We start from the raw sequence: 13304 nt of genomic DNA, 5'->3' as shown, positions 1-13304 counted from the left end.
AGAAAAAATATATTCTTTTCAGGCCTGTCTTATCGGAAAGCTGTAAGAAATACAACGTAAAAATTGTGAGCAAAATTTTACAAGAATTGCCACAAGTGTATGATTAATATTTTGCCAAAGATCTTTACTTATAATATCGTTATTTTAATACATTTTAACGATAATAAATTTTGTGAAATTTATATTCAAGATATTTGTCAGAATATTGAAGATACGGCAATAATAATTCAAGCCACTAATAACGAGCAGCGATTTAAATGTGCATAATGCATTTTGACGTAATCTTAACAACATGATTTTAAAGATATTTCTTATTATAGCGTTCATACAAGTACTACTGTCCTTTATAAGTATCTTTATTTTGATAGCCTTGTACGTATCCGGACGTATCTGGTATATCTTTGCGACCCGCAATGCCTTTACCCTTTCCTGTTTCGTCAAAACGTTGTTTGTGGGAGCCGGTATACTTGGTAACATCGGTAAGTCTGTCAACTGTTGACGCTGCTTTTCCAGCCTGAAACCAAAATTTATTACAACTGGATTGCAAGCAAATTGAACAAAAAGATACCCTTGCCTCATCGTAAAAGATCTAATTAAACAATTTAATCAAAAACATGTAACAAAATTTATTATATATTTCTGTGAGAAAAAGTGGTAGTATATAATAAAGTAAATAAACTATACGTACACCACTAGTAGCCCCGGTAACACCAGGTGGTCCGCAAGTAGCCATTTTCTTCTTTATTTCTGCCAGTTCAACTTTTTTACTTTTCGCCAGTTCGTCGAGGAACGCTTCATATTGTTCAAGACCGAGCTTTTGTGATCTTCGTGTTATAAATAAAAAGAGAAAATACGTATACATGTTATATAAATAAATGAATATTCCAGACAGTTGGACAATGAAATTAATTAAGAGAATTTATTGAAAACATACTTATGCTTCTTGAAATAAATTCCGGTGTCCGTGGTAGTAATTTTTTTGCCATCAATTACTTTCGCTTGCTTCATCCATTTGTCACTCTGACTCAATGTAATCAGTTTGCCGTTGCTCTTCGTGTCTCCAAATTTGGAGAACGCTTTAAAGCTCGCTAAAAAGCTACCTGGTTCCGCGCTGCCAGGGCTACTCGGTGTTGAACCCGTCGTACCGTCTTCCATCTTCAAGTTCTCCACCTCATTAGCTACAGAAGTTGTCACGTCGTTGTGAGCCTCATTTTTTTCAGTGTCGGTATCACTTTTTTCCGCTTGCATTGTACTTTCTGAAACAATTAATGACTTATCAGCTAAGAGAAGAACATTGATTTTACATTTGTATTTATATTGCAACCGATATATCGCAGATTATTTGTCTCCGTTGTCTATCACTAAACAATAATCGATCCGCAACAGACAGTCGCCAACTGTTGCGCTTTTATTCGTTATTTATAAATTCTCCTCTCAATTTACTACCAATACATTACTAATAATGGTACTGCTGACATGGTAATCGCAATAACAGTCACGATATTCCCTTCATCGATTTTATTTCAGCAACCTACGGTACTTCGTTCTCGTTATATATTGCAAAAGTTTTTGCGTGACAAGAATAGCGATTGTGCATACCAAATTTAAAGTGATGCTTACCTACAATCTAATGTTTACCTACAATCAGTGGCTAATCGCTCGCAGTTAAAAAAAAGTCTTGCGGAGAGATAACATTTCTTACATTTAATAAAGTTTATCAAACTAACAAAGGTAGAATAACGTCAAATTAGAATTGAGCTTTGGTGCAATGGAAAGCAGCAAAAATAATGTATGAGACGTGCGTGTAAACGTCAAAATAGAGAGAAAGAGAGAGAGATAGAGAAAAGAGAGGGAGAGCGTGTGAAAAGGCGAGAAACGCTACAGGCACGTTATTTCACATCTATAAATAGAGGTTACGAATGTCGCGCGTTAACGTCATCGTAATTAGCGTCACCGGTCATTGTAAATATCGTAATGCCGATTGAGTAATCGGCAATAAGCGCAGGTGTAAAGCTGGGACGCGTCCTCCATTCACGAGTCAACCTACGAATTATATTTTGCTTGTCCTATTTACCATTTTATTCTAAATCCTAATAAAATCACAAGCTCTGACTTTTCGCGGTCCGAACCCGGAAACGATCGACTCACCGGACCTGTTAGCTATCGGGGTGAAGCGGCGATGACGTCCCGTCAAAGCTTTGCGTTTCTAGGTCAGTGTGCGCGTATGTAGGTAGGTAGGTAGATATTAATTCCGTCGCGCCGCGGCGGAATTCATTGGCGACGAACACGACCTTCCGGTGGCACTCGAACCGAGATGCTGCGACTCGGGCGTACTTCGCGCGTAATCGATGTCGAGACTTCACCCACCCGCGTGAAATTGGAAATCGTCGCACCTCTCGCGAAAACGCGCGAAGCGTGTCCAAGACGAGCGCGAGCGTGCACGCAATGCGAATCGCGTTGAAAAGCGGTGCGCGCCGCGTTCAGACGCGCATTGCGCGCATGTATTCTATCGATCCTCTCTTTCCCCAGGAAGCCGCGCGGTGGTCACCCTCCCGTATCTTCAAAACTGCGTTTCACCCTCGACTCCTCCGCCCATCTCTGACTCCTGACTGACGAAGTGAAGGACGCGAAAGCCAGGCCACCTCGTTCTCTCGGCGGTCTCGCGCTCTCGCCCGGAGAATCGACAGCGAACGTTAACAAGTCAAAATTGAGGGAAAAATCTCTGCTGCATCGTACATCCTTTCTACAGCTTTCAAAGCTGCTTTCTATTTACGTCGAAACCCGAAGAGTTCTCACCTGTAACGTCGTTCTGTCTTTTCATATTTATTAAACTTAACAAAGGTAAATTACGTCACGGGTGAGAGTCATCTAAGCTTTAATGTAAAATGAAAAGCGATAATGAATCAACTTGTTCACTTCGCTGCCGATGACTCAGCTGTTCTATTTCACCCCTGGCTATATTACGACGTCGGAAATGTCGACGAATCTCTGGAGAAATGCCATGACGCGAGATGTTCTTTCCCTCATGTTTGAATTACCAGCAGCGAAACAATTATTATAACTAATTATAATCTTTGTGTCGATTCGGAAGCCGACTTCGTGGAGCTACGTTGTAAAACTCATTACAATAATAATTCACAGTCAGAGCGACCGAAGAGGAATTTCGTAGACTGGGACACAGCGAAGCGGGTAGAAAGAATTTATTCCACTTTAACGCTGAAGAACGGACCTTCTCACGTTCGATATCAATGATATATCTTGGCTCGTCCGCTCAATTGTTCCCGAATGGTCACCTGAGAGATCCTCGCTTTCCTCGTTCCCTTGCCAATGAAATGTTTGCCGAGCGATCTGTAACGATGTTTGCGTTTCGATTAATCGGTACAAGCTTCACTCATCTCCGTAAATCCGGCCAGAACGAGGCTGGGAGCAAGACTAAGCTGTCCCCCAGCCCTCCCTAAGCCCCAGTTTGCTATCGCACGCTAATAGTATCCCCACCTACACAAATGTACATCTTCCAAGTCGCAATCTGCCACACTCTTCAATATCACATAAAGGCGCATGGAGGAGAGGACACCCTAAAAAAACCGCTGCTTCTCCTTCCTCGAAATGAATCATTCTTTTAAAGCTTCATAGGCCATTCCTTTCCTTTGCAATTCTTACCTGCAATATTATAATTTATATGTACAAATTGAAGGCAATAAAAAATCTTAAAACAAAATAATTAAACTTAAATACACATCAGAAAAACCTTGAATTATATAATTATGTAATTTTGAAATAATTGTCAATTAATTGGGATTAAAAATATAATTTTACAAGAAGTGATTAATTTTTTGGTCTCACTTTCCCTTCCTGCCTCTCTCCCCCCCTTTGTCAATAATAATTTAAAATTTAAGATTAATCAATGTATAATGTACGCAATACCGTTTTCAGGTATTTTCTAATAAAGAACTTAGAACGAAGTAACCACCAGTAGAGTTCCTATAATCCACAGTTTCCATTTCCCACTCCTAATACTTCAAATACTCCGATGTTCCAGTAACTCCATTCGCAATCGATCGTGATCAGTAGCTACATATACACATATATAGTGTAAGGATTGCGTGTGGCATTCTAAAAATATCAAAGGGGCATTTTCTGAAGGTTGAAAAACGTCATTATTGACTTAAAGTCGAACCTACTTGCTTTAAGATTTGAATTACGTGGCTTCTCTGCGACGTGACAGTTTCTCCATAACGCAAGTTCATCTGTACTATGCCACGCCTAACCTATAACTCAGAAATAAACAATGAAGTTTGATTGTAGTCAATCGACGCGACATACGTCGTCATATTTTTCGTTCTCGAAGTTTTCGTATTGTTATGTTTTTAAATAATACTTCAGCGAAGCGATATATTCATTATACAAAGCAATTAATCAATTTCAAAATATGAAAATATTGAGTAATACTTTAATTGATTAATACTAATACGAAAGATCGAAGATTTAACATACAATGTATATCAAATTCTTAGTATTAGATAATTTTTTAATTATTTACTAAATTTTTTTTTTAGTTTTGCTTGCGATCGTCACTGGTAATACACTTTCTTATCAAGATATGTCGACAAGTGGACATCAAAATGATATTAAAGCCTTATCTACAGCATGTAACAAGTTTGCAATTTCAGTATATAAGGTATATACATATATATAATATACATGAAATCAGTACTTTTATATTTTATATAAATTACAAACAATTCTGATATATAATTTATATTTTATTGTAGAGTTTGCCATCCAGCACTGACAGTAATATTATAACTTCTCCTTTGAGTTTGCACATAGTGTTATCTTTACTGTCTAATGGAGCTGGAGGATTTACATTAGATGAGCTAAAATCTGCTCTTTATCACAATGATACGATTGCTATCAATAATGAATTTAAAATTTTAGCTCTTTTGTTAAATGTAAGATTAAGAAAAAGCACTTGGGATATGTATTTTTGTTTTTCATAAAATTCACACATTACATATGCATTTATATTTTAGAATATTGAAAACATTGAGTTGCATATAGCGAACAAAATATACATTCAAGATGGTTTTGATTTAATGACAGAATTTTTAACGATATGCACAAATATATTTCAATCTTCAATTTCAAGACTAGACTTCAAAGATAAAGCGGTTGCTTCAAAAGCTATTAATTTATGGATTGAGAAAGCAACAAATAATAAAATATTTAATGTGGTTTCTTCTGGTAAGTTATTTATATAATTATTTGTAATTTAATGTAAGTTATTTAATCACAAAACGTTTTTGGTGAACAAATTATTTTGAACAGATGATCTCGATGATGATACAAGAGTTATGATAATAAACGCTATTTACTTTAAAAGTAAATGGCTACACCCGTTTGATAAAGCTAATACGGAAAAGCGAAAATTTCACGTTTCCAAAACAGAAGTAAATCTTATTCCGACAATGTTCAAAAAATCAAAATACGCGTATGGCGAAATACCAACGTGGCACACGTCATTTATTGAAATTCCATACGTGGTAAGTATTTTCTGTACAAAGAGAATAGCTTGTACAGATAAAATTGATTTATATAATGATTTTTATTGCAGAACCAAGATATTGTAATGATAATATTATTACCAGAGAGACAGATAGATTTACAGGATTTAGAAAATAATTTTGATTGGGAAATGTTAGTAGATACACCTCGATTAATCGAAGAGGTTGCGTTGTATTTGCCTAAATTTAAATTTGAAGTTACTATAAAATTGAAAGAAGTTTTACAAAAGGTAAAAAATTGATCGACGGAATATAAAATATTAAATGGATAAATTTCAAACTAAAATTTATGCTTGTAGATCGGTTTGAATACTATGTTTGGAGATAATGCGGATTTTACACGTCTCTCAAACATTCCTCTTAAAGTGAACCATGTATTACAAAAAGTTTTCATAGAAGTTAACGAAGAAGGTTCAGAAGCTGCTGCCGCAACAGGTATTGTCCATCTAATAATACTGAAAAAATTAAATAAATTTTATTAATAATAAAAAATAAATTTACGCTTGATTGCAGTTGTGGAAATGAGAATAAAAAGAATGGCAATTATACCTATGGAATTTGTGGTGGATCGTCCATTTTTGTTCGTGATTGAACATAAACCAACTAGAGTACCATTGTTTCTAGGAAGTGTGAGAAAAATTGAATATTTTCACGAAAAAGATGAACTGTAAATTTTGTTATATTTTTATATTTCACAAATTATTTTATCACATTACGTGTAAAGCTAAAGGGTAAGAAATAATTAAAAACTTTTATTAATTATTATATATTATTATTAAGGGCCGGTTTCACCAAGTGCAATTATTTTAACCGCTGTTAGCGCACAGTTAATGCTAGCTATAATTAGTCAAACTGCGTTTTACTACCCTTTATGCATAATTAACTGACTGCTGATTAGAGTTAGTTTTAATTAGTAGTGAGGGTAGTATATTGTCCTTGTACTTCTTTTTATTGGTTTATTCTGTCGTATTTATCGATGAACCAATCATTTTTAATTGGAGCACTTCCAGTGACTTCTTCTCCGTTAATTAACTAGAGAAAAATAAGAACCTATCCAGATAAACTTGCATAAGTGTATAAGCATATGTATAAAGAAATTGATTGGTCCATTGTCACATACATAAGACAATGAACCAATTAATTACATTTTATTATACATATATATGATTATGCATCTATACATGTTAATCTAAATAGGCCTTAACAAACAGACCAAAGCCGAACTTGAATCATTCAAATGAAGATCGGGAGCCACAACAGAAGAAAAAGAGGAACTTAAACGGTTGGTGAAACTGGTCCTTTGTTTAAGTTTTATTGTTACAATATTATATTAACATGTTCAAATAAACATTTTATTTGATTCTCGCGTTAAACTATTAAATTACGATATAAATCGATTGTAGCTTTTACTAATTGTTATATTTTTAAACAGTTCTATAAAAATTGTATACAGAACAAAGCGATAGCATGTTTATTGTCTACCAGTGACACGATCTATTATCGATTGCGTTAGCACTTTTTGTGCTACATTTCGTGCAAAATCCGTTATTTGATCTCGAATACTAGGACGTTTAGTAGTCATATAATTTTGATTTTGATAATTTCCTTGTGGATAATTGCTGCCTTGCGGGTAATAGCCTCCTTGTGGGTAATTGCCTCCTTGTGGATAATTTTGCGGGTAACCGTTTGAATTACCTTGATTTGGATATGGAGAACGTTGATTATTATATGGATATCCTGTATTTTGTCCTGTATAGCTACCGGGGTATGACGGATATCCTCCCGGATTTCCAGAAGCATGTTGGTAGCTCGGATTGCCAGAATTTGTCACACTGGAATCGGTGCGTCTAAAAGTTTCTTCGCCAGGATTCCTAGCATGATTCGGATGTCCAGTAGATGGGTAGCCGAAAGAACCACTCGATGGGTACCCAGACGAGCCACTGGATGGATACCCAGACGAACTACTGGATGGGTATCCAGAGGAACCACTGGATGGGTATCCAGACGAACCACTGGGTCGGGAACCGAACGAGCTATCAGATGGATAACCAGACGAGCCCTTGGACGGATAGCCGGACAAGCCACTAGATGGGTAACCGGACGAGTCACTAGATGGGTACCCAGACGAGCCACTGGATGGGTACCCAGACGAACCACTGGATGGGTACCCAGACGAACCACTAGATGGGACAGCCGAACCACTGGGTCGGAAACCGAACGAGCTATCGGATGGATAACCGGACGAGCCCTTGGACAGATAGCCAGACGAGTCACTGGATGGATATCCGGAGGAACCAATGTGTGGATAACCGGACGAGCCTTCGGAAGGATAGCCAGACGAGCCATTAGCTGGGTAACCGGACGAACTCTTAGACGGATAACCGGCCAAGCCACTAGATGATCTAGCAGGATACGATTGACCGTCAGAATTTTTAGGAGTAACTGAAGAACCATGTATGTCTGTTTCTGTTGGATTACTAGTTTGCCGTTTTGGAATTGTTCGTGTCTTCATTTCGTCATTTTCTGCACACAGTAACAACAAAGAATATTTAAAAAATATAAAAATGAAATGTTTATAATCACATTTTTATAAAAAAAAAAGCATTAATTGTTGTTGATTATTTATCATGCACACATGCAGATAAAACTTACAATGTAACACGGTCATTCGTATTAATCGGCTTATGTATCAATAAAGTAATTTAAAAAATATTGAGTATGTAACAACTTTTATATACACATGCATAGGCGCAAACCTAATATTTATACGCATGCATTCAAATTTTCATGACGACTAAATAAATTAATTAAAGCATAAGTGCCTTACTTGACATTTTAAAGCAGTTCAAAATTATTTAAAATATTCATATTTGTAATTATCGCGAATATTAAAAATTATAATTAATAGCTTTATTCGTAATTAACTTTACAATTACATTGTTGTTATTATTATATTTGTTATTGTACAAATTAAAAATATAACAGTAATATATGTAAAAGATATATTAATATTAATATTGGCACCCATATTTTTTTTTAATTAAAAGTAAATATCGCTGTAAAATAAGCGAAATATAAGTAAATTTTTAACCAGAAAATGTCCAGACTCTGTTTCCTTGAGCATCCACATGAGTGTGAGTATTGTAATAATTGTTTCTATTTGTTGGCGTAGTACTTCTGACGGAACTGGTGGGCCGAGGATGACGATCACCGAATAAACGGTTGAAGATGGAACCATCACCTACGGTATTTCTAGAACCGGAATAACCATTATATCTTCCTCCAAATGATGAAGATCTAGGAGGCGGTGTCGGTGTTGTTTGATATGCAGTATTAATTCTTGGTGTTGCTCGGTATAATACTCTTGATGTAGTTCGATATGATACTCTTGGTGTAGTTCGGTATGACACTTGATTTAATCCTGGAGGTACTGCTATTAAATCGTGAAAAAAAAAACAAATAGAAAAATTAAATATTTTTTTTAATTACGCCATTTAATTACTGTTAATAATGTACTGCATATAATCCATTTATGCAATATTTTTTCTTTCATATTTTACTATAAGTACCTTGTATATAAAAAAATATATATACAAAATATATAATCATGCTCATATCCATAATAATTATTTATAATATGTTTTAAATTAATTAATTTTAAACCATAGAAAATGAAAAACAGTATCCGTAAAACGCAATAGTTTATTTAAGTTTGCTTACGCGATATATGGCGTATGAAAAGATAACACGTGTCAAGGTTCAAGCTGATAACCCGTTCATTTGTAAAATACCTAGCTATTACCCATGATGAATAAGAATTACTCATTAAGCACTTTATAAATCCCGTCGAAGTTATGATAATATGAATACTTAGTGAAGCAATTTATTACAAATATTATAAATTATTATAGCTATATTTTAAAAGCATTTTTTGATTAATTATAACATACACGAACACATACATGCATGAGATTTAAATATTTATGTAGGAATACAAACTTGTAATCAGTATTGGGATAAACAATCCTGATAGTAGTAAATTTCTTTTTTCATAAATAAAAAATTATTGAATAAAATAAAATGTTTTCTTTTTAATACTGTAAAATTATTTACAATCGATTTATAAGCTCATTTTATATCATATATTTGAAATATACATCCCGATGTATTTATATTAAAAAAATATTCGCGGTATTGATTTGTTTTATAAAATATCCGTATAAAAATGTATACATTTCCTGCAAAATACTTTCATTAATAAATAGTCATGGATTATATTGCAAATAAAATTAATATCGTAACAATAATTATAATGATAATATGTGATACGGACTCTTAGTTGTATCACCATCGTATCGTAGCAAATAAAAATAATCCTGAAAGCCCAAGAAGAATTGTCGAGGCAACTGCTCCGGTCGATGCAGCGTTTCTACGATAAATCGAATTTGTGTTATACCCACGTTGATTTGGATAATTTTGATACGGATAATTTTGATATCCCGGATATTGTGGATAATTTCCTGGAGCCTGAGGATACGCAGGGTTTTGCGGATAACCTGGTTGTCCCGGTACTGGCATTCTGTTATGTGTTGGATATGGTGGATATCCCGAGTCTTGATGACGACTAGCTTGATCATTCGATTGCGGGTATGGTGGATATCCATGTGTGTTACTGGGGTACGGTGGATATCCTAAGTTGCTTCCATAAGAAGATCGATGATGTTCATTGTTATCGCCAGGTGGGTATGCCGGTGCTGGTGGAGCGTTGGCATTTGCATATGGATTCGCATTATTTCCATTTATTCGCTCGCCATTCACGTAAGAAACACCAGCTGATTCGTAGCCTGTAAGGACGCTCACTCACTCACTTCGTACTGTGCGTATTTTTAGCAAACACGAATGGAATTAAATTGTACGAAACATTGCAAGGTGATTACGAGTTGCAATGAAACTTTTAAATTGTATTACTATCTTAAATGTTTAAATTATTTATTATTTCTTCTGTTGAGCTTTGGACAATAAGTAAGAGAAGAATCAAGTATTTTTACGTTCTGCATTTTCCATAAAATCATGCTTTTCTCATTCCAATCCCATTATACATGCTGTATGAAATGAGACCCATAGTTCTGAGTTTTTTTTAAGCATAAAACATTTTAAACTTTAAATAATTTATTTTGTTTAGCCGATTTTTTTATCAAGCATTTCGTTCAAGCATTAGTCCAATCGCTTTTTCGTCTTCAGGCTCGCAATGTATCGAATTTTGAAAAATACAAAAAAAAAAAAAACTATGACGACTTACCTAATCCCGTGGATTTTCTTACACATTTCGGCGCACCATTTTCGCTCTTACAATATTCATTTTCTCCGCAAACCATACTAGTGCAACTTGCATCTAAAAAATTTTTTTTAAGATATTAAAATACAATATATGTGTACCATGCACTATACTTAAATACTTTCACAGAATATAACAAATGTGAAATAATTATATTTAATAATATCGTTGTTGTAATTTAGTAAAAAATTAAAATTAAAAAAAATGTTTCTGCTTAATAGATTTTTTATTTAAGAATTATTAAAATTATTGAAATCCGAATTATTATATAATCATTTCTTACCACTTGTCCTTCGACAAGTTGGATACCGTCCGCATTTATCTGAATAACCGGTACAAGGATCCTCGGCCATCACGCATGTTTCATCGCTACGGCAGCCAATGTCCTTACAAGTTCTTCCGTATTCTTAAAAAAAAAATATATATCTATATAGGTATACCATAATCATGTTAGTCATTAAGAAAAACGTTAATTATTTATTACTCACTGTTATAAGAGGCCGCATTCGGGATAATAGCAATTATTAACAACGCCCCAGAAAGAAAACTCCACGTGGCGCGCGAAAACATTTTTCTAAAAACACAATGTAAAAGTTTTATTAAATTGTAAGCCCAAGCTACTTATGTAACGAGGTATTGATCGAAGAAGATCGAGGAAAAACCCACTAATAGTATTTTAATTGTTTCACGGAAGTCTGGCTTAATGTTATTTTTTAAATAATACTTCAAAGTTATATTAAAAAATTTCCGAGTGCACATTGTGCAGGAAATGAATTGGAAGTTTGATAAATTTTCTAAACGTCACAAGGACAGTAAATTTCCGGGTTAATGTTCCTTGCATATACTGGTTTTTATGACAATCTCGAACTTGGCACCTCGTGGTATAATATTCCCCGTGGCTATCCTTGGATCAGACACGACGCAGTATCATCCAAGAGGAGGGAGATTCACACACGTACATCCACGTACACACATACAAGTCGTAGCGATTTTCCTTCCCATTATCACGCCAGGATCGTGAGAAATAAATTGATATCAAGGCAAAATATTATAAAGAACGTGTATATGTTTTTACGTAAAACATACACTGTGCATGACATGCACTTGTGAAAAAAATTAGTTGTACACTTCGTGTTGAAAATTTTTATGGAAAAGAGTACGTTTATATTCTATCGCAATTTGTGTCTTGAGACATTTAAGAACGAAAGCGCAGTGTTCTAAAACGTTCTTGGCTGTATGTAACTATGCAGCTTTCTCAAGATTGTATGTGTTTGCGTGCATGTGCGTGTAAAGTTTAGCAGGATTGAGAAAGACACAGGATTCACCACGTGTACACATACACACATATACAATTTATAAACATCAACAAGAAATGTATCTCGCAAAATTTGATATTAGAGAGTAAAAAGAGTCTTGTTGGTCACAATATACGTTGTTTCTATATACCTGATCGTTTCTATAGCAGTATAGACAGTACACTCGTCACACTGCAGCCGACGGTAGTTGTCACGGTACTAAAATCTTTCTGAAGGCTGAAGTCACGCTCACGCCGCTCACGGTATGGGTTCGGCAGTATTAATGCTGTTCTGACGCATTCTCAAATTGGAGCGAGGAAGAGAGAGTGGACGGACGGTATAGAGCACCGAGTAGGATAAAGATGCCAAAGAGGAAGGTCGAGCAATTTGCGATCTGGCACAACGAAGCAAAAACGATAGATAAAGATATATGCATACAAAGGAAATAATTATGTATATGTATAGAACCACATGTATACCAATTAATACTGCTAAATTTTTTAAGAAAGTACTTGGCGATAAGTAACAGCTAGTGTTATTTTCCATTTAATCTATAAAACTTCAGATTGTCTCCTGACGTCATTCCACCCCTTATTGCGTATCAAATATTGAGGAAAGTCAGAATGACGTTGGAGATGAGTTATCTGAGCTTTTCTGTAAAGGGAATGCAATCAATATATATTATTTATGTGTGCATATATATACTTTGTATTTTAATCATTTATATCTAATAGAAATTATCTTTCCAATTCGTAGAACTTGTATATCTTATAATTTTTTATGCACGATTCGAGAGTAAATTCATTAAACAATGTTTCTGGTTCAAAGTGTATTGTCTTTAAAAGAATACACTCGAGTATTAATGAAATGGTATACCAGCTGTTTATGAAAGCATAAATATAATATTGCGTGGATATTTAATTTTCGACACTACATACGTATACAATACCATTTATGTGAACTTCTTCTGATTCAATAACGGTTCTCCCAAAGTTTGAAAGTCTGCCATGGCAAATGTTAATAAAAATCGAATAAATAAAGCAAAAAAAGGACACGCAAGCCATCTATTGGAATAAACGCGAAATACGAACATTTTTCTGTGGGTTTCAG

The 13304-nt window shown here is 34.8% G+C and overlaps 3 protein-coding genes across 16 annotated transcripts; 1 reads left to right on the top strand and 2 right to left on the bottom strand.

Moving 5' to 3' along the window:
* Positions 1-106: 106 nt before the first annotated feature.
* On the bottom strand, positions 107-4103 carry Ringer (tubulin polymerization-promoting protein ringmaker). 10 transcript variants are annotated; one of them, XM_070658037.1, is made up of 6 exons: positions 3971-4103; positions 3500-3660; positions 3294-3348; positions 935-1256; positions 689-824; positions 107-514 (listed from the first exon to the last, which is right to left on the bottom strand). In XM_070658037.1, exons 2-6 carry the CDS (start codon positions 3509-3511, stop codon positions 335-337), a joined length of 705 nt encoding a protein of 234 aa, XP_070514138.1. In that variant the 5' UTR covers positions 3512-3660; positions 3971-4103; the 3' UTR covers positions 107-334. The 10 variants fall into 10 exon arrangements, with proteins under 10 accessions (XP_070514138.1, XP_070514141.1, XP_070514144.1 ...); XM_070658040.1 differs by having other exon boundaries at positions 3230-3348; positions 3496-3660; positions 3925-4035; XM_070658043.1 differs by having other exon boundaries at positions 3496-3660; positions 3925-4035.
* Positions 4021-8088, top strand: LOC139103410 (antichymotrypsin-2). Of its 4 annotated transcripts, none has more exons than XM_070658036.1 (8): positions 4021-4092; positions 4557-4678; positions 4773-4952; positions 5034-5244; positions 5329-5543; positions 5615-5794; positions 5864-5999; positions 6078-8088. In XM_070658036.1, exons 2-8 carry the CDS (start codon positions 4601-4603, stop codon positions 6233-6235), a joined length of 1158 nt encoding a protein of 385 aa, XP_070514137.1. In that variant the 5' UTR covers positions 4021-4092; positions 4557-4600; the 3' UTR covers positions 6236-8088. The 4 variants fall into 4 exon arrangements, with proteins under 4 accessions (XP_070514137.1, XP_070514136.1, XP_070514135.1 ...); XM_070658035.1 differs by having other exon boundaries at positions 4047-4143; XM_070658034.1 differs by lacking the exon at positions 4021-4092 and adding an exon at positions 4124-4237.
* Positions 6861-12421, bottom strand: LOC139103409 (protein rtoA-like). Of its 2 annotated transcripts, XM_070658031.1 has the most exons (6): positions 12346-12421; positions 11388-11473; positions 11183-11305; positions 10864-10956; positions 8656-8997; positions 6861-8087 (listed from the first exon to the last, which is right to left on the bottom strand). In XM_070658031.1, exons 2-6 carry the CDS (start codon positions 11467-11469, stop codon positions 7036-7038), a joined length of 1692 nt encoding a protein of 563 aa, XP_070514132.1. In that variant the 5' UTR covers positions 11470-11473; positions 12346-12421; the 3' UTR covers positions 6861-7035. The 2 variants fall into 2 exon arrangements, with proteins under 2 accessions (XP_070514132.1, XP_070514133.1); XM_070658032.1 differs by lacking the exon at positions 8656-8997.
* Between the last annotated feature and the right edge of the window lie 883 nt (positions 12422-13304).

This window comes from Cardiocondyla obscurior, linkage group LG06, assembly GCF_019399895.1.
Source record: "Cardiocondyla obscurior isolate alpha-2009 linkage group LG06, Cobs3.1, whole genome shotgun sequence".
Taxonomy (NCBI): Eukaryota; Metazoa; Arthropoda; class Insecta; order Hymenoptera; family Formicidae; genus Cardiocondyla; species Cardiocondyla obscurior.
This window is presented reverse-complemented; position numbering and strand designations above follow the sequence as displayed.